The sequence below is a fragment of the Zalophus californianus genome, chromosome 13 (genome assembly GCF_009762305.2).
Source record: "Zalophus californianus isolate mZalCal1 chromosome 13, mZalCal1.pri.v2, whole genome shotgun sequence".
NCBI lineage: Eukaryota > Metazoa > Chordata > Mammalia > Carnivora > Otariidae > Zalophus > Zalophus californianus.
The window spans coordinates 92726916-92745658 of record NC_045607.1 but is presented as its reverse complement, the minus strand read 5'-3'; the positions used below and the strand labels follow the sequence as shown (position 1 = coordinate 92745658).

Below are 18743 nucleotides of genomic sequence, written 5' to 3'. Positions count from 1 at the left end.
CTCTTTTCCCCTCTCTGCACCTGGTGCATTTCTCCCTCCTGTGGACAGCCCTGCAGGTCCTTTGGGCTACAGACCACGTCCACCCTTCCTGTCCCTCTTTGATGTGCCCGTTCTCTACATTTAGCTGTGGAGAGTCAGTGCTGCCAGTCTTTGGGTCCTTTTCTGGGTTATTTACACTCATGTTGGTGTTAGCTTAGTGTAACCATGGGATGAGGTGAGCTTAGGAGCCTCCTACTTTGCAGTCTTCCCCGGAAGTAAGATTTAGCATAATTCTTAAAGGCCCTAAGATTTTCAGAATGGTCCGTGAGCATTCAACTTAAGGTCACCAGCTGCATTGGCCCCGACAAGATGATCAGCCTGTCCTTGGAAGCTTTGAAGGCAGGCACTGACTTCTCCTCTCTAGCCAGGAAAGTCCTAGATGGCATCTTTTTCCTGTGGGAGACTCTCGCACCCACACTGAAAATCTGTGGGTCAGTGGAGTTGCCTTCGGTAATGACCTCAGCTCTATCTTCTGGATCACTTGCTGCAGCTTCGCCTTGCATTTTTATGCCCCGGACATGGCTTCCTTCCTTAAACCTCAGGAACCAATCTCTGCTAGCTTCAGGCTTTGCTTCTGCAGCTTCCTCCCCTCTTCCGCCTTCACGGAATTGAAGAGAGTCAGGGCCTCGCTCCGGGTTAGGCTTTGGCTGAAGGGAATGTTGGGGCTGGTTTGATCTTCTGTCCAAATGACTGACACTCTCTCCGTATCAGCAGTAAGCCTCTTTCACTTCCTTATTTTCTGTGTGCTCAGGGTGCGTGTACAGTTTCCTTCAGGAACCACCTTGGTATTCGGAACTTGGCTGTTTGACACAAGCAGCTTAGCTTTGGGCCAGTCTCCGCTTTCGGCATGCCTTCCTCTTGTGTGAACACGTAGAGGCCGCTGGAGAGTTGTTACTGGGCCCCTCTCTGGGAATAGGCCGAGGAGAGAGGGGGAGACAGGGCTTAAGTTGGCCGGCTTGTGGTGCCCCAGAGCAATTACAACAGTAGAACCAAGGATCACTGGTCACAGATCGCCATGACCAGTAATAGGAATGACGAAGGTTAAGAAATGGTGAGAATTGTGACCGAGACATGAAGTGCATGTCTTCCCGGGTGGGAAGAGGGTGCCATGGACGTGCCGACACAGGGTCGCTGCTGGCCTTTGGTTTGTGAAATGCCCCATGTCTGTGGGGCGCGGTAAGTCGAGCTGTGCCTGTGCTTTGGGTGCCCCTGTGCTCTGGCCTCCACTGGTGCCCGTGACATGGCGGGGCTGCGAGTCCCATGCCCGTTCTGTGCTGTTTCTTCGTGGCCTTCAGCACGTGCTGGGACACGTCTGCTGTGGATCTGTGTGCGGACCCCACCTTGGTTGGCTGCGCGTTGGCTCCGGAGACTAATGCTTTCATCAGATTTGGGAAGTTGGGGCCTTTCTTTCTCTCTTCTTTTCTTTCTCCCTCTCTTTCCTTTTCTTCCTCTCCTTTCTTTCTTCCAAGATTTTATTTATTTGAGAGAGAGAGAGAGAGAGCGTACAGTCAGAGGAAGAGAGAAGGAGGCTTCCCGCGGAGCAGGGAGCCCGACACAGGACTCGATCCCAGGACCCCAGGATCATGACTGAGGCGAAGGCAGACGCTTCACCGACTGAGCCACCCAGGTGCCCCGGGGCCTTCATTTCTTCTGAAACTGTTGTGGTTTTCTTGTCTCCGGGCACCCCCATTACACGTGTATGAGTCTGTTCATTGACACCCCACTGGTCTCTCAGGCTCAGTTCACTTTCCTGCATCTCTTTGTTTTCTTGGAACTGAATAGTTTGTATTTGTTTTCAGCTTCATTGATTTTTCTGCCATGCTGGATCTGCTTCTGACCGCCTCCTGGCAGTTTCTGTTTATCGAAACACTGGGTGCAGATGTGTTCGCAGAGCTGCCTCGAAGTCTTGGTCAGCTGTGCCCCACAGTTGGCACCTCTGAGGCGGTTTCTCTTAACTTCCTTTCCCTGAGTGTGGGTCGCACTTCCTTGCTTTGAAAGTCTCTGAATTTTTTGTTGAATACTCAACATTTTAGTTACTAAGTTGTAGCAGCTCAGGTTTCTGAATTTTTTTTCCTCCCTGAGAGTAGCGATGGTGATGGTTTCATTGCCGGGGGTGTTTTAGTACCTGCGTTGGCCTGAGTCTGAAGGCTGTCTTCCACATGCTGTGGGTGGCTGGTGTCTGAGCTCAGTTTTTTCTCCTTGTTCTCGTTGTTTCTGGCTTCCCAGGGGCCACGCCTGCATCCGCACAGCACAGATGTGTCGGAGGTTGTGCTTAAACACGGCCAGCTTGAACAGCCTCCGCGGTCTGGTCACAAGCATGTGTGGGCTTGGAGTGCACTCGGCTTGCAGGCCACGCTCAGGCCTGCCCTGCCTCCATGTCCTCGGACTCGTGGGACATCTGCACTTGCTCACGGGCTCCGTTGTTGGCAGGGATGTGGGGTGGACGTGCTCTTGCCCTGTTGCTTGACCGCAGAGGGCCATGGCTCAGGCTGGCTGGACTGCCTGTTGCTGGGTCACCTCTCTGAAGGAGCACGCTCTAAATCCAGCATCCCCTTCTGGCAGAAGCAGTGAGGCTACAGGTTTTCACGGCCTCTCCGCCCTGGTCCAGCCAGCTGTCAGCAGGGAGAGGGGGGGAGCAGCCTGGAGAGGCTGCCCCGACTTTGATAGAGCGCATTAGCAAAGCTCCACAGTTTGTCGTAAGCCTTTGGTCACTTTCTGGAGGGCTGCCGTGATTGTTGATGAGAGTTTTGTCCAGCTTGGTGGCTGTTTTAGGGGTGGGGTTGGTCGACCTCACTGTGCGTGTGATAGGGACTCCCAGGCTCACCAGTAATGCTGTGTAGAGAGTTTCCTGGCACTGGGCAGACAGGAGGGGCCCAGGCAGCAGGAGTCAGGTGCCCAGCTGAGGTCTGGCTCTGGGAAGTGACATTAGGATCAGAGTGAACAGATGGGAACAGGGTCAGCATGGGGTGGTTTTCCAAAACGAGCTCATCATGCGTACGTTTCGAACATCTGACATGGGAGCACAGGTCCAGAGATGTCGGAAGCTGTGTGGGGCTGTGGCTGGAAGCACCCAGAGCTACGGTGCAGACCTGTTTCCTTCGGCAGGGCACCCTGACGCCCAACTGAGAAAACACCTGTAACTCAGCAGCATATTTCAAAGCCAGTGAGGGCAGGTCAGATAGCCTGGGAAAATATTGGTGTTGAGGTTGGAGAGTGGGTACGTGGGGTTTGTTGTTGTACCGTTCTCTTTTCTTGGGTGCGTGTTGGGAAATTGTCCTAACTAAAAGGTAAGGAAAGGAAGTAGGCACAAATAAGCTCTTTCCTTGGAGCAAGAAGAAGGCGGGAATAGAGCAAGATGGGAGCGTGCCGTGGAAATGCGGAGTGGTGATTGTGATCTTCTCCTGATGCTGGGGGACTAGCCACCAGCAGCACGGGTGGGGATCTAGGACGGTATCTTTCTTTCTGGAAAACTCAGGAGAATCTTGAGAGAGAAGATGCATGTTTGGAAACCAGTAGCCACCTTCTGCAGAGGCGGTTTCGAAAATGGTGGGGAGAGACTCCCTCAAAAGGGCTGTTGTAGGTGCGCACTGTCTGGAAATACCTTCGTTTCAGAAGGTGGGGTCCCCCCACCGGCCACTTTGCTGAGCCACGTGGAGGTTCGATCACAGGGATGGGACGCTGGCTGTCCCCAGAGGAGTGGATGGTGTTTTTGGATCTCTGCCAGGAGATACCGAACTTCATGGGGTTGTCAGAAGACTGTATAACAGGCAGTCTGACGAGGGTGAGTGAGATCCTGGGCTGGGTGCCTGATGCCCCCGTCCCCCTCCGTGTCGCAGTCGGGGCGGTGCCGGTCCTCTCCAGAGACACCGTGTCGGGGAAGAAGGGCCACCACTTGAGCCAGGTGAAGACCCCGCACAACCCCTTGGACTCCAGCGCCCCACTGATGAAGAAGGGGAAGCAGAGGGAGGTCCCCAAGGCCAAGAAGCCAACCTCATTGAAGAAGGTATGTGGTGAAAGCAGGCGCCAGCAAATCTCGCTCTCCCGTCTGTGTTACATCTTACAGCTCTTAGCGTTTTCGGTTCTAACGTTCGCGCTGCTGGAATGTGCTCTCTCGAGATGTGTGCGCCACTCTGACAATGACCCCCCTCCCTGAGTGGGACGGCAGAGGGTACAGAGCAGGGCGCCTCCGCTCCTGGAGGCGGGCTCTTTTTCTTTTAATACTGGCAGGGGTGTGGACAGAGAGCCAGGAACGGGGGCCGTTGTGTGCTCCTTGTTCACCCTCGCTGCCCTCCCCCTCCCCTGGGGGGTCTGGCTGGTGCTCCGATTCTGGAATACGGGTTCTGTTGGGGCTGCTGCAGCCGCTGGTGTCTGGCCTGGGTCCTGCGTGCCCGGCTCTGCACACCTGGGGGACGTGGGCCCGGCCCCTGGGGGATGGAGGGCATGTCGCTGCTGTGAGGGCACAGGAAGGCACGATGCCCGCCCACTGAGGTTGGGTGGCTTATTTTGTAGAAGGGTTTATTTTTAAGGACAAGTATTTAGGTGTTTTAATCGTTTATTTCATTTTAAAGATTATTTTGAAAGAACGGCAGGAGAGAAAGCAGCAGCGTCTCCAAGAAAATGCTGTGAGCCCTGCTCCCGCCAGTGACGCTGTGCTGGATGGTGAGAGCGGTGGTGACGAGGCCCTCGAGCCGGCCGACCCCTCAGGTACCGAGCACGCTTGCTTGCTGCCCAGGAGAGCCCTGCAGCAGGGGCGGGCACGGCGGGGGAAGCCTGCAGCCGGGGCAGGGGCAGGGGCGGGCACGGTGGGGGAGCGCTGCCGGCCTTGAAAGGAGAATGTGGCAGCCGTCAGAGTCACTTGCTGGAAAGAGGGCATCCCCGTGGGCCAGTAGAGCTCCTGGTACCCGTGGTTCTTGGGGTACGGTCTAGGAGACAGAGGAACGAGGTCCCCAGGTGTGATGTGTATGGCATCGGATGGTCCTCGGAGCTTGAAGTGGCCGTGAGAATGAACGCCACTCACTGCGAAGCTGCTTTGTCACCAGTGTGAGAGTCCCGGTGTCAGAGAAAGTGTTAGTAGGCCTTTTATTGAGCTGTGTGTTCGGAACAGTACACAGATCGTAAGTGTGTGGCTTGAGGACTTGTCACCTTTGTCATCCTGCCGAGGGCCGCCCCAGTGATGCTGCCCGGTGAGGTGCGCTCAGGCCTTCTCCGCCCTCGGCCCGTGTGCCCGGCGGGGGCCGCGCCCTGACTCCCTTCTCCGGGACGTTGCAGAAGGACTGGAGCCGTTGCCGTCCTCTGCGCCCGCGCTGGAGGGCAGGTCAGAAGAGCTGCCGAGAGCGGAGTTCCAGAAGGAGGTCGAGGGCTGCCACCTGGTTCCCGACGGCGCCGGCTGCCCCAAGATCCACAGCCGGCGGTTCCGGGAGTGAGTGACCGCGGGGCCGTGCCTGCCGCGGGGCGGGGGCCGGGGCGTGCTCACTCTGGTGTCGGGCGTGGGGCCGTCCCACCCCGGCGTGCTCAGGCCACCGGGCCAGGCCCCGGCTTTCCTCCTCGTCAGAACCCATGTCAGGGCCACCTTACCTGCTTCTGCGAGGTCCTTGTCGTCCTCGCGTGCTGCTGAGGTGTGCGCTGGGGGGCTGGGCGGTGCGGTGACACCTCCCTTTCACGGTCTGGTGTGTCTGGTAGTTTCTGAGGGGACTCTGCCTGCAGCTGTCCCACTTCTCTTCGGGGCACACTCCACGTGTGGACCTCTGTGGGCAGCGGCTGCCACGGAGCACGTGGCGGGCCATCGGGGGGCTGCGGGGCGCAGAGGCTTTGTCCCTCGTGGTGAGGAGCGGGGAGGATGTGAAGTCTGACCGTCGGGAGGCCCAGCTCTGCGGCCGGGCCGCTCCTCGCAGGGATTCCCGAGGGGCCCCCGCCAGCGGGCATCTTCTCTCAGTTACTGCAGCCAGATGCTGAGTAAGGAGGTGGACGCGTGTGTCACGGATCTGCTGAAGGAGCTGGTGCGCTTCCAAGACCGCATGTACCAGAAAGATCCAGTCAAGGCTAAGACCAAACGCCGACTCGTGCTGGGGCTGCGGGAGGTCCTCAAGCATCTGAAGCTCAGGAAACTCAAGTGCATCATCATCTCTCCCAACTGTGAGAAGATCCAGTCGAAAGGTAACGAGCACTGTGGCCCCCGGCCCAGCTGCTGGGGTGGGTTTGTTTCTCTTTGTTCGTACCTGAGGGCTGCGTCCGCAGCTTCACCTGACCACCCAGTGTCCTGCTCTCCGAGGCAGCCAAGGCCCCTGTGGGTGCCGGCTGATGGTCTGGCCAGTTGGTGCTGGCCTCTGGCGGGGGGCCTCCGGAGCTCACACTGCGGGAATTCTGTGACCGGCAGCCCAGCAGTCCACTGCCAGTTGACTTGCTCAGGCTGTGAGCCCTCCCAGCTTGTCCAGGGGCTTGGCCACCTTACCGACCCCGGCAGGTTGGCTGTGTTTTGTGGGATGCAGCGGGCTGGGTGAGGTGACAGACACGGGCTGTGTGTTAGAGGGATGGGCAGTCAGGAGCCTGTGTCCTGTGTCTTCCATTTGCCAGGGGGCCGAAGGGAGCCTTCCCCGGGCACGGGCCTCTCTCCCACGTTGTACAGGTCACCTTGCAGGGGCCGAGTCTGGATCCTACACTGAGCTTCCCTGGTTTCCGTTTCGCAGCTGGAGACTTGAGGTTTCCTGGCTTGTGTGGGGCTCCCGGGGCCTGAGAGCAGCTGCCGGAGCTGCTCACTGCCCACCCAGCTCGCCCTGGTCCTAGCTTGGGGCAGGCCCTGACACTGGAATAGGACAGAAGGGGGCTTCGGGCCCCTGCACTCTGGTTGTGTGTTGGCCGCACCCCTGCCTTAGGTCCCCTCACGGCGCTGGGCTTCACCACCAGTCCGCCCTCCAGCTCCCGGCCCCGCGGCCTGAGCCTCCTCCAAGACCGTTGGTGCCTGGGGCGCTCCACAGCTTTACCTGGGCCCCTTGGGGCGCTCTGCACCTCGCTGTGGCTGTCCCATGGGGGCGGCCTCCCGGCTCCTGCTGGGGAGCGGGCTGTGCTGACGCCGGCCCGAGCGCGTGTCCTGGGGCCCTGGAGAAGGCCGGCGCGCGGGCCCGTCTAGCAGCTGGGGCTCGCAGCCCAGCCCCCCGGCTCTGCACCCGCTGTCCGTCGTCGTCCTCCTCTCTGGAGGCGGGTGGGCGCTGCCCTGTGCCCGAGGCTCTGGGAGGAGGGTGGGTGGCTTGTGGGGGCCCCTTGTACTGCTGTCCTCTTAGCCTTTTCTTGGTTCTGTTTTCTGTCAGGATTCCTCAACTGCATCCTCCAAGCTTCAGCAGAGTTTCCCATTTCTGTTATTTCCGATTTCCAGGAGCAGTTTTTGTTGTCCTGAAGTCTCCGTGTTTGTTGCTGCCACTGCTGCTTTGGGGCCAGATCGGCACCCTGAGCCTCATGCAGAGAGGGTGTAGGGTTGTGCCCGCCCCTAGAAGCGCAGGGCCCGGCGTTGCCTGCGTGATGCGGGTGTGCACGCCAGCTGCCCTCACTTTCTCTGAATGTCCGTCTGCGCGGAACGTGCCTGGTGGTGCCTGCGGTCGCCAGGCTCTGGGGAATTGGCGCTGGGCTGTAGATGGCGGGCTCGGGGCTCCCCCACTCGCCCCGCTGTCAGGTCGGTGCACCCGGTCATCCGTTTGCATCTCAGCTTCCTGCTCTTGTCTCGAGTTCTCCTGTGATGTGTGTCTTTAACAAACAGACCAAGGAATGAGTGTGTGCAGTGGGCACCGCGCCGTGCTTTTCCTGTGAGCTGCCTTTCCCTTGACGGGGCTGGGGGGGTTGCCTGGGCCGACAGGCGTCTGCGTTGGCGGCAGGTTCAACTGCGCTGTTCGTCATCCGTTCCTGTGCATTTTTATTTGAGGCCAAAGGAACTTGATTCTTCTTGGAAAAGCTCGCCAGTGGCTTGCAGTATTTTGTAGAACTTGGCATCCTGGCCTTGGGCTGTGTGAAGTACTGTGTCTGCACGGAGCGGCATTTCGCGTGGTAATGCTGAGCTTGAATTGTACATGGCACTTGTCTTGAGCATTTTGCTTGTTCTGAGTGTGTTGTCGTCTCAGTCCTGGGAAGTGGGCACTTGGAGATGCTTTCAGCTCCCACTGAGCCTGCGGCCTGGGTGCTGGGCGGAGCAGAACCGTCTAGGCTTGCCGCTGTGTCAGGCCCAGTCTCCCAGAGTCTCTCCCAGGGGAGTCCCCCAGGATGCGCATGTGGGGTGCCATCTGCAGGGACCATGAGCCTCCTCGTTCCCACCCCGTAGCCCGTCCTACCAGTTAGCATGGTGGGTGCCCTCCGGAAACCCAAGTCCTGACGTCAGCCACGGGGCCACCTGGAAAGCAGGCCTTTGAAGGGACAACAGCCATGGCGCCGCAGCACGGAAAGCATTTGTGGTCGGGCCCGGGGCTGGGGGACACGAGGCAGAGAGAGAGCACGTGGCGGGTGCTGAGGGGCACGGGGGTCTCCGGCAGGAAGTTAGGAATAACTGTAGTTCTGGCTGAGGATCCCGCGCCCCTCCTCCGCCGTCTCCCGCCTGCTTTCCCTGCCGGCCCAGAACTGAGGCCTTCCTTGAGCGTCTCTGTCCCCAGAGCTGGCTTCCTCCTCTCCTTCCTCGGTCTTCAGGTGGATCTGGGTCGGGCGTGGGCAGAACTAAGGGGCGTGGGGCCCAAGTGTTCATCTCTGGTCACACCGGCTGCCGAGTGACGTCCCAGTTCCCAGAGCAGTGTGGGATGTGCTGCTTTGTCTTGAAAGAACATTGGATGATCCTATAATTAGTGCCAGGTGACAGGGGCCGCGGGAGACATTTTCTTCTCCGGCAGATGTTGTGGGCCCCGTCCGTAAATCGTCTGCACGCAGGTTGCTGGGCCCGTGCCGTGCAGTGAGCCCGGTGCTGGGTTTCCTTTCAAGGAGTAAGCCCCCCAGACGCCTGCGGCCCGCCAGAGGCAGCCAGCATTGCCACATTTGATGTGTCCTTGGTAGTCAGGGTGTGAATGTGTGAGAGAGAGAGAGACAGGTCTGGTGACTGACTCGGCGCTGTGGGCCCCTCGTGGGGAGCTCACCAGCAGTCTGGGGGCCCAGCTGTGAGCACCATGCGCACACTTGCTTTGCTCAGACGGTACCAACAGACATCCTGGCTCTTTCCAGACGTCTGCAGCTGTGAACAAGGACACACACACCTTGCATACTGTCCTTTCTACTTGTGGGAACATCTCTGTGGGGCCCTACTGAGAATGCAAGGGCAGGTGCATCTGAGGGTCCGTGGGTTACACCCCTGCTGCTTGTTCGAGCGGTGTGCCCAGAGCAGGTAGTGCCCGGTGCCCAGCTCCAGCTCTGGCCCTGGCTCCGGGGAGGCTGTTTGCATTTTTCTTGGGAGGGGAGGGCGAGCAGCCTCTTTCTTGTTGAAGAGCTTGGCGGTTTCAGTGAACTGTTGGTTCATGTTCTTTGCCCATTTGTCTTTCGGGATGTTGATTTTTTTAATAGTGACATGTGCCTTTTTATATAATAAGAAAGCTCTTTGGGAAAGAGTTGTAAATGTTATTTTGGTTTGTCATTTGCTTGTTTTTTAAACGTTTTTTGGCCATGCAGAGACTTTGGGTGTTGTTATTATACTGATGTTTTTTATTCTTGTGATTTTATTGCATTTAGATTTTATGGCATTTCTCCACCTTAACACTCCAAGGTTATTAGTAGGTTTTTTAATATCGTTTTTCTGGTTCTTCCATGTTTTCATTTTTGTTTGCTTAGGTAGACTATATTTCTTCTCAGAGGGATCTTTCCAGAGGCCGACCAGTTGCCCTTTCCCTGCTGCCTCACAGCGCTCCTCCCGCCAGAGCCTCCGTTCTGCACCCCGCATCCCCACCTTTATGCTCTCGTACCTGATGATGACCTCACGTCATCTTTTTCAAAAGGCTGACTCTCACTTGTGTATTTTTTTCATATTCTTTATTCCTCAGTAGTAAGTGTATTTCCACGTTTTAGGTTGACACAGAATTGGTCTGTTGTCCCTGGGATGAGTGTGGCCGAGACCATGGGTGCCTCCGTGTAGATGTTCTGTTGTGTTTCTGGAGCGCCTTGAAGCTGCTCTGTGCATCTTCTGTACTTGGAACAAATCTCCTGCCTGCGGTGATCTTCCGTGGCTGTCCGTCCGCGTCCTCGCTGGCTCCGCTGGCCTGTGTGAGGACGCGTGGTTTCCGTGCGACTTGTACACAGACACACATGCGTCCTTCTCTCGTAGAGATTCGGGGCTGCTGGGCCCCCCGCGTGGCGGGCACGTCACCGACACACACAGCCCCCCTTGGTCCTTCTCACCGCGCCTCTCCCGCTCTCCCCACGCACGGACCCTGCCGGACACCTTGCTCGGCAGCGGGGCGGGTGGTGGAGGGCAGGGAGTCCGCGGCTGGGCCCTGTCGGTATCGGATACTTGGTGACCTCTCTGTGCTCCAGGGTCCCATCTGTGTGGGTGCATTTAGATTTTATGGCATTTCTCCATATTCTCCCATCCCTTGCCGGGTTCTTGTGCCCACACAGGAGCTCGTACTCGAGAGGCAGTTAACCAGTGGCCTGGCGCACAATGAGTGTTCAGTAACTATTCACTAAGTGCAATATTGTGGTTTATATGAGACACCTATGTGGTCAGTCAGATGACCGAAAGAGATTTCTCCTTCCTATTTGGTTTTTGTCTTTGGCTTCTGGCTCTCTCACCTTCAAATACTCTTGATAACTACAGTAAAGGTGTTATGTTAACAAAGGTGACCTTCGGACCTGCCCAAGGCAGGGCCTGGCTGCCAGGGGGGCCAACCAGCTAACTGGGGTGTTGGAAGCCTGGTCCCATCCCCACCCCACCCCTTCCCTTGGCCTCCGGGGGCGGGGAGGGAGGGGCTGGAGGTTGAAGCAGCCAAAGGCCAGTGATGCAGTCAGTCCTGACTCTGTGGTGAAGTCTCCCTGGAATCCCACCGGGCTGGGCGAGGAGAGCCTGCTGGTCGGCGCACAGGGGGCGGTGCGGGAGGAGTGGTGCGCGGCGGTTGGACAGGGCAGCTCGGCGCCCTCCCCGCCCCCGCCCGTGCATCTCCGCTCTGGCTGGGATTGCAGTTCCGGGTCACATCCTTAGACCGGGCGGACACAGGAAGTGGTTCCCTGCGGTGGGTTCTGTGAGCCTCTAGCACGTGAGGAGCGCGTGTTGGAGCCTGCAGTGTGCGGCCCTTTGGTCAGAAGCCCTGGTGACACCGAGACGTGGTGGGCCCCTGGCGTGGGGTGGGGCGGCCTCGCACTGCTGGTGTTCTGGGGGCCCACTCCCCCCCCCCCCGCCATGTTGGGATTGGGGGCGGGGACTCTTCTAAAGAAAGGAGGCCTTACTTCCCGTTAGGCTAACAACGGAGGGGTATTTTATTCTGCCAAGGGCGTCTCTCTTCTGGAGAGCTGGTTTCTCGCACATGGCCGAGAGGAACGGTGCCCTTGCGGTCGCGCCGCTGTCCTGGTGGTGTCGGGCACGGCCCGCTGAGGGGTGTCGCCGTGTGCAGGAAAAAGCCCTTTGCGGCCGGTATCCGCGCCACGCTGCGTGTGATGCATCTCCCTGTCGTTCCGTTGTCCCTGACCAGGTGGGCTGGATGACACGCTGCACACCATCATTGATTACGCCTGTGAGCAGAACATTCCCTTCGTGTTCGCGCTCAACCGCAAAGCTCTGGGGCGCAGTTTGAACAAGGCCGTTCCCGTCAGCGTGGTGGGCATCTTCAGCTACGACGGGGCCCAGGTGAGCTGGGGGGGTCGGGGGTGGGAGACCCGGGCTAACGTGCAGCGTCCCCACAGGCAGCCCCGAGCCTGGGGCAGGACGGCACATCCCCTGGGGTCGGGGTGTCACCCGTGCCCTGCCTTCTGCCCCAGGACCAGTTCCACAGGATGGTCGAGCTGACGATGGCCGCCCGGCAGGCGTACAAGACCATGCTGGAGAACGTGCGCCGAGAGCTGGCCGGGGAGCCTGGGCCCCCGGCTCCGGCCAGCCCGCCCGTGCAGGGCCCCGGCGGCTCGGCGCAGGACGGCCCCCCTGCCTCCGTGCCTGGGAAAGAAGAGCCGCACTACAGTGAGTGCTGGGGAGGGCTGAGCGTCCTCAAGCCCCGGGTCGACTGACGGGAGGGGCAGAGTGCCCGGACAGCGGCAGGGCTTCTGGGCGGCAGAAGGCCGGCTTGGTCCTGGCTGTCGTCTTTGGGCGGGGCTCAGATGTCGGGTGGCACCTGCAGAGTGCGGCCTTGAGCCCCGCGGTGTCCCTGGTGGAAGGTTAAGGCCAGCAGGTGAGCCGCGGGCTCACAGATACTAACAGAGCGGGGCGGCTGTGGGGGGGGTGGTTCCTTGCCAGGCCCGTGTAGGGCAGCGTGCTCCCCAGTCAAGGCTGCCCCGACTGTCCCTGCGTGTCCCTCAGCTGTGCCACATTGTCGTTTTTAGTTGAAATCTGGAGAAGACACCTGGAAGTGTACAGTCGCTGTGCTCTGGAGCTGGAAGACTCGCTGGAGGCTTCAACCTCTCAGATGATGAACCTGAATTTATAGAAGAGTTCTTTGTGTGTGTTGTGTGGGGTAAGGAAGGGGCGCTTGAGAGACTTTGGGGCCTTCCTCTTCTCAGGTCTCCGTTGACCTGCTGTGTTCTGTGTGGCTGTTGAGTTGGGAGGTGAAGCCAGGATGCATGTCCTGGGAAGGGGCCCTTGGGTATGCTGGCAGGAGACTCGCCCAAGAGCATGGAGATGCAGCTTTGGATCCGAGCACACGGAGTCTGGAAAAGCCCGGGATGTGTGTAGCCCCCTGAGTTCTCTGCTGTGAAGGAAACCCCACTCTGATGCAGAAGAGCTGAGCCGTGTTAGTGTGTGGAAGGCGCGGGGGTGGGGGGAGGGCTTTCTCCGGACTTGGCTTTTTGGCTGCAAGATTTGGGGATACTTGGAAGGTCTGCTAAAATGAGCCTCAGAAGGAAAATCGATTCTCTAACCTGTGACCTTTTGACATGAATTAATTCATTTTTGTCTTCATTTTTCAAAGAAGCCGTGTATATTGAAGTTCTTAAATTTCAGTTTTGATAATCTGCAAATGTTTTCTTTCGTAAATGAACGTGTTCTGAATGTGGTTTCTGTCTTGGAGGCCAGCAGGATAGAAGTTTGCTTTCGTACTTTGCTGTAAGTAAGAGGGCTTATTTATTTTGAATAAAGAGCGATGATTTGATCACCCCGCCGTCTTGGGCTTCTCGGGGTTCCCAAGTCCCAGTGCGGCCCCTCAGGTGCGTTGTTTGAAGGGAAGAGGTTTGCGGTGAGGACGCTGCCTCTGTCCGTGTGCTCTGTTACCATCACCCAGGCGACAGCAGGACAGACCTTCGCCACTGGGCGCGTGCGGGGCAACCAGTGGAGCGCGTTGGCCTTGAGCACACTGTGAGGGGCGATCGGTTGTGTCGGGTGTCGTACATCTGAGAGGCAAGTGGCCTGTGGGGGCACAGTGGAGCGGGGTGAGGTCAGGGAGGGCCTGCGGTGTGGACAGGTTGGGCCGTGTGGCTGGGGTGGTGCGTGGGAAGCGTTTGTCCTGTCGAGCGCGCACGTGCTACTCCTAGCACGCCTGCTTCTCGGAGCTGTTGAAGCGGGGGCCGTGTGACGCCCCAGGTTTCTCCTGGGGTGGGGGGAGCCGGGAGGATCACACACGGCAGGGCTTTCCCGCCCTGTGTCAGCAGGTGCCCCGTCCACGGTCGTGGGTTTGAAAATCGGAGATGATGGGAGAGGGGAGGTCCTGAAGTTAACCTACAAGGAGAGCGTGACGTTTACAGCTTGCAGCAGGGGATGCTGGCCTTTGCTGAGCGCCCTGGCCTCTGGCATGTGCGCGGCGCTGCTCTGGGGGCAGAGAAGCCGAAGCAGAGCAGGGAGGTGTGAGCTCTGCATTGGCCCCAGAGGGTGTGCTGCTCGGGTGACTTACTGCTGGGGTTGGCCCGGCCATGGTGTCCCTTCCATGGCAGAGGCTACGGCGGCCGGTGACGCGCTGGCCTCTGCTGATGGTGCCGCCCCTCCCAAGCACGCGCTCCGCTCACTGCATTTATTTCTGTTTATTTTCTCAACAGAGCAGAAAACCCAAACTCCTGTTCTAAGCACGGGTCCCCACCAGAAACCCTCCCCACTGGGCTCAGGGCACACGTCTCCTGGTGGTGTCGGTGTGAGGTGCTCCGGCCACGTCCAGACCCGGGGCGAGTCTCAAGGCCACAGTAGAGCAGCCCCCTGGAGGGCCCGGGCCACGGGGCCCGTCCCGCGGCAGCTGCGATGCGTGCTCTCACGGGCAACACTGGCGCGCTGTGTGCTGGCCTCTCGGGCAGACCCGGCCTCAGAATGGGGGGTCCGGACACAGGCTGCGCTCACAGGGAGGTACAGCTCTATCTCTAATGGAGGGTCTGGGTTGGCGTGGACTGGTGTGCTGGTGTGGCTGGTGTGGCCATCACTCCTTCAGCAGAAGGTGTCCGCAGGGTCCAGGCTACGCGGCGTCAGGCCTTCGTGTCCTGCACACACAGTGCGCCCCCAAGGTGCAACTCTCACAACAGCACAGCCCCCCCCCCCCCCCCACCGCCCTGTGGCACCGCCGGGAGCAGGACGGACCCACTGGTGCCACCGCACGCGAGCTCAGGGCACGCACAGAAGCTCATGGAGCAGCTCTCATGCTTGGTGATGCGCGGAAGCCCGCAAAGCCTTCAGTGCCCAGGAGCTCCTGGAGGGTGGGGGGGGGATACCTCCTGGTCCCTCGAGGTGTCCGGCCAGTTCTTGCCACTGGTGGCGTGTGGGAGCTCAGGGGAGGGTGAGCTGCACGCTCTGGGCCCGGACAGCTCGGCGAAGGCGGGGTAGCCACGCGGCCTAGCAGCAGTGCTTCTGGAAAAGGAGCCGGCGCACACACGGCTGTCCGCACGGTGTCCACATAGAATCCGCGGCTTCCTAACCATCCTGGTGCCCGTTTCTGTGGGACAGACTTTTCTGTGCCTTGTAAGCACCTAAGTTTTTAAAACAGTTCTGGCTGCTGTCGAAGAGGTTGAGGTGGGGCCACGTCTCAACGGGCCAGGTGGCCGCTCACCGTCCCGGGGCGTCTCCAGGGGTGGCATGGCCAGGAGCAGCAGGCTCGGCTGATGTCTACGAGGGGTCCTTGTCACAGCTTTCCTGAAAGAACAACGCAGCCCATTTTGAGTTCCTGGCAGAACAGGGCCCTTCTTGCCGCCCGTGCCCCACTGTCCTAGACACCGGAGGGGGTCCTGTGCGGGCTAAGCTGGAAGGGATCTGTGGGAAACGCTCAGCCTGTGTTGGCAACAAGGAGAGGCTTTGGGTGGCCACTGAAGCCAGGATGTTTGAAGGCCCGCAGTCGAGCTGTGGGGCTCATCCTCCAGTAACTCCCGGACTTGGTGGCTGTGCAGATGGTGGCAGCAGCGACTTCCGGAGTGGGGGACGCCTGTCCTGCCCTCCCCCCCCCCCCCCCGGTGCCGGGCTCCCTGCGGGCTCAGCAGGCACCCTGCTCGGCCAGTGTCCAGCCAGAGCCAGCGGCCTTGCCTGTACCCGCGCCCCGCAACTGGAGTCTCCTCGAGATGCCCCGCCCTGCCCCACCATGCCGACGCTCCCCAGGGATCTGCCTGGAGTTCAGAGCCGTGGGCTCCAGGAAGAACAGCTCGTGGGCCAAGCCCCAAGGCAACGGAAGCTCTGCCAGCCCCTGCCCCCGTTGGCCTGGCCACATACCCACGCCTTCCTCCAGCTCCGCATCATGCGATCATGCTCCCCGACCACAGCCCTCCAGGCAGCGAGCTCTCTGGTCCACTGCTCCTGGTGGGTCGCCTCTGCAAGACAAGGCGGGGGAGGGGGCCAGGTGTCAGCCTTGCAGGCCCTCATGGCCCCGGGGTTACTGAGGCCATTCCAAGAGCCAGGTTTTGGGTGAGGTGTTTGCCCCTCCAAGGCTGCCTTCCCCAGGGCACCATCCCCAGTAGCAGCTGTTCCCCACGGTCACGCTGGCCCCTTTCTCATTTCGCTTGAATTTTCTACCCAGGCAAGAGAGGGACTAGCTTCCTGCACCTTGGGGCTGGTCCTGCCTCCCCTTGGAGGCCTGTCACAAGTAAGGCCGGGGAGTCCGCACGGCTCACCAGGCTGGCATCACAGTACGCCCAGCTGCTGCCTGCTCCACGTGGCCTGTGGTGGGAGCTTGATCCGAGGTTTTGGAAGGGAGTTACATGCGGGGCTGTCGGGGTGGCACGAGCCCGACAGCCGTAGTTTCTCCGTCAAACTGTGTCCCTGATTCGGCCCATGGCTCAAGTTGCTAATTCTAGAAACGGGTGGCAGGGACCTGCACCCCGAGACACAAAGCAGAATGTGTTCCTCGAGCACAGCTGGGGCCTGGGCTCTCCAGGTGGCCGCGGGGTAGGGGACAGCACTCCAGAGGTGCCTTTGGGGGTCCTTACCCCAAGGGGCTCTGCAGGAACTTCCAGCTCCCATCCTGTGAGAAGCCCTGCGTTCTCTAGCCCTGCACAGCTTCAGGGGACACAGCGGGCTGGGCAGGCAAGCAGATACGGGCTGTCCCAGCTGCGCTGGTGTCTCCGGCTGCCGCGTGTGTGTGCGGGCTGCAGCGTGACTCGGGTGGAACCGCCTGCAATCTGTGTTGGGTCCCGCTGCTCACAGGCTGGTGAGCTGGGTGACCATGGGGTGGGGCGGAGGGGAGCAGGGTCACCGTGAGTGCTCTCCATCCTTTTTGCTGACAGTGCCTTTCTCGACTTCTGTGGGACCCCTCACGGTTTGTGAGTCATGTTTACGTGATGATTCCGATTGTCCTGATGGCAGCATGCAGGGCACTTTACAGAAACGGGAAGAACGGGTTCTGGGCAGGAGTGAATATTTGCAGTTTTCTCTTCCCCAAACTCACAGAAGGACGGGGGCCTTTTCAGCATCTCTAAGCATAGATGTAAATTCTTGAGAATGGAGTGAGAATAGGAGGGGAACCACAAAAACCTGGAAGTTGAAAGCAGAGGCACCGGTGGGGACGGAGCAGACCCGGGAAGGCTCAATTCTAGGCCGGCAGGGGGGAAACTGAGGTACACTCTCCCAGAGACGTTCGGGCACCGGGATAGTCTGTCACATGCATGTTGCCTCCAAGGCCGTTTAGAAGTGGAAGCGTGGTCCCCAGGGCCGCTCCCCACTCCACACCATATGCCGTGTGGTCCAACATCTGGGAGGATAGTTCCAGAAAGAGCACAGGACATAAAGCGGAGCAGAGTGAATACGTGTTGAGGAAAATCTCCCGGAGAGGAAGGGCAGGCTTTCCGGCGGCATGGGCCTGGCCAGGCCTGGAGACACCGAGGCATGAGTGTTCCTCCTGTGGGTGGTGGTCCCAGAAGGCCACGGGCAGAGCGCGCGGGGCCGGCAGCCGTGGGGCGAGCGTCCGCGTGGCAGGGGAGGGCTTTGAGGCCAGAACCGCACAGCCAGCCAGCTCCTCTCAGTGTCAAGACCGAGCAGGGGACCTTGGGTTCTCAGAACGTGGACCTCCCGGCCCCGCCAGACAGAAATCCGGGTGAGACGTGGCAGGCATGTGCGCGCGGGGGGGGGGCGGTGTGGACGGGGCGGCAGTGCAGCGGCGTGGGGGGAGGGCTGCCCACTTACCATGTCTCCTGACGGTGACCCACGCTCTGGAGGTCTTGTTGCCCGTGGAGGAGAGGACGGAGCAGCGGTACTCGGCGCTCTCTCGGGTGGTGTCCTGCAGCCAGCTGAGCACGTGGGTCCTGCCGTCGAGCAGCGTGTGGGTCTGCGTGGGGACACACGTCTCCAGTTCACGGCCGTTCTTCTCCCAGACGAAGTGAACGTCTGCAGGACCTGGGGACACAGAGACCTCTCCGGACCTGGTCCTGCTGCCACCACCTGTGACCAAAGGCTCTGCCTCCGTGTGGCCACCTGCTCTCCTAGCATCTAATGGGAGGGTGTCCAGCCGACCTGGGGCGGGCAGGCCAGGGCGCGGAGCAGGGCTGAAGGCCCCTCTGTCCCTGCCGCCCCCTCCTCCCTGCTTGTGCCCAGCGTGGACAGCACCAGCGGCTGGGCTGGGAGCTGTTTCTCAAAGCGGGGTTCTACCTAGCTGCCCCCCAAGCTGGGAGGACGTAAGCTGCGGTGTCGAGGATGGCTGTCAGAGGAAGGGCGACGTCCGTGTGTGGCTGCAGTTCGCCGAGCAGGTAAAGAACCTGCAGCCAAAGGGCTAAGCCCAGGACCCGAAGCTGTGGCACCAGCGGGAAGGGAGAGTGGCAAGACAACCTCACGTGGATTCGTGTGTGTCCGGGGGGCACCTTCCACCTTTGGTGCCCTCATCAGCGATGCACCGCATTCAGGATCTTCAAAGAAGAGCCTTCCTCCCAAGGGAAAATCAGACTCTCAGACCAGATGGTCCCACGAATGAACCTGAGGCGGTGATCAGAACACGGACGGGGCCACCAGAGCTGTGTCTGTTAGAAGTTGGAGACGGGCGACCAGGGGTCTCACACGTGACGTGACGGCCACCTGGTGGCGGCCATGGGCGGAATGGAATCCATGTGCCCCTCGGTCCTGAAGACCTTCCTAAGCCTAGCTTGTCACTCGTGAGTCACGTTTAAGAAGACAGTAACACGGGGAAATGTCACCGTGTAAGAGGAGGAGATCTCGAAGTATAGGCGTGTGCACGCAT

At 59.7% G+C, this 18743-nt stretch overlaps 2 protein-coding genes across 3 annotated transcripts in view; one reads left to right on the top strand and one right to left on the bottom strand.

Annotated features, from left to right (window-relative positions):
• Window positions 1–13274, top strand: part of SECISBP2 (SECIS binding protein 2) — a 51410-nt gene extending 38136 nt beyond the window's left edge. For both annotated transcript variants that reach the window (XM_027614586.2, XM_027614585.2), the window contains 7 exons: window positions 3876–4042; window positions 4608–4743; window positions 5308–5458; window positions 5972–6192; window positions 11670–11824; window positions 11956–12151; window positions 12511–13274. In XM_027614586.2, the coding sequence (XP_027470387.2) occupies window positions 3876–4042; window positions 4608–4743; window positions 5308–5458; window positions 5972–6192; window positions 11670–11824; window positions 11956–12151; window positions 12511–12614 (1130 nt within the window). In that variant the 3' untranslated portion in view covers window positions 12615–13274. The remainder of the gene's footprint in view (window positions 1–3875; window positions 4043–4607; window positions 4744–5307; window positions 5459–5971; window positions 6193–11669; window positions 11825–11955; window positions 12152–12510) is intronic.
• A 148-nt stretch (window positions 13275–13422) lies between these two features.
• SEMA4D (semaphorin 4D) overlaps window positions 13423–18743 on the bottom strand; it is a 93931-nt gene continuing 88610 nt past the window's right edge. Inside the window, exons 17-19 of the mRNA XM_035723535.1 lie at window positions 17699–17908; window positions 15794–15891; window positions 13423–15226 (exon numbers count right to left, since the gene is read on the bottom strand). Coding sequence (XP_035579428.1) covers window positions 15200–15226; window positions 15794–15891; window positions 17699–17908 — 335 coding nt within the window. The 3' untranslated portion in view covers window positions 13423–15199. The remainder of the gene's footprint in view (window positions 15227–15793; window positions 15892–17698; window positions 17909–18743) is intronic.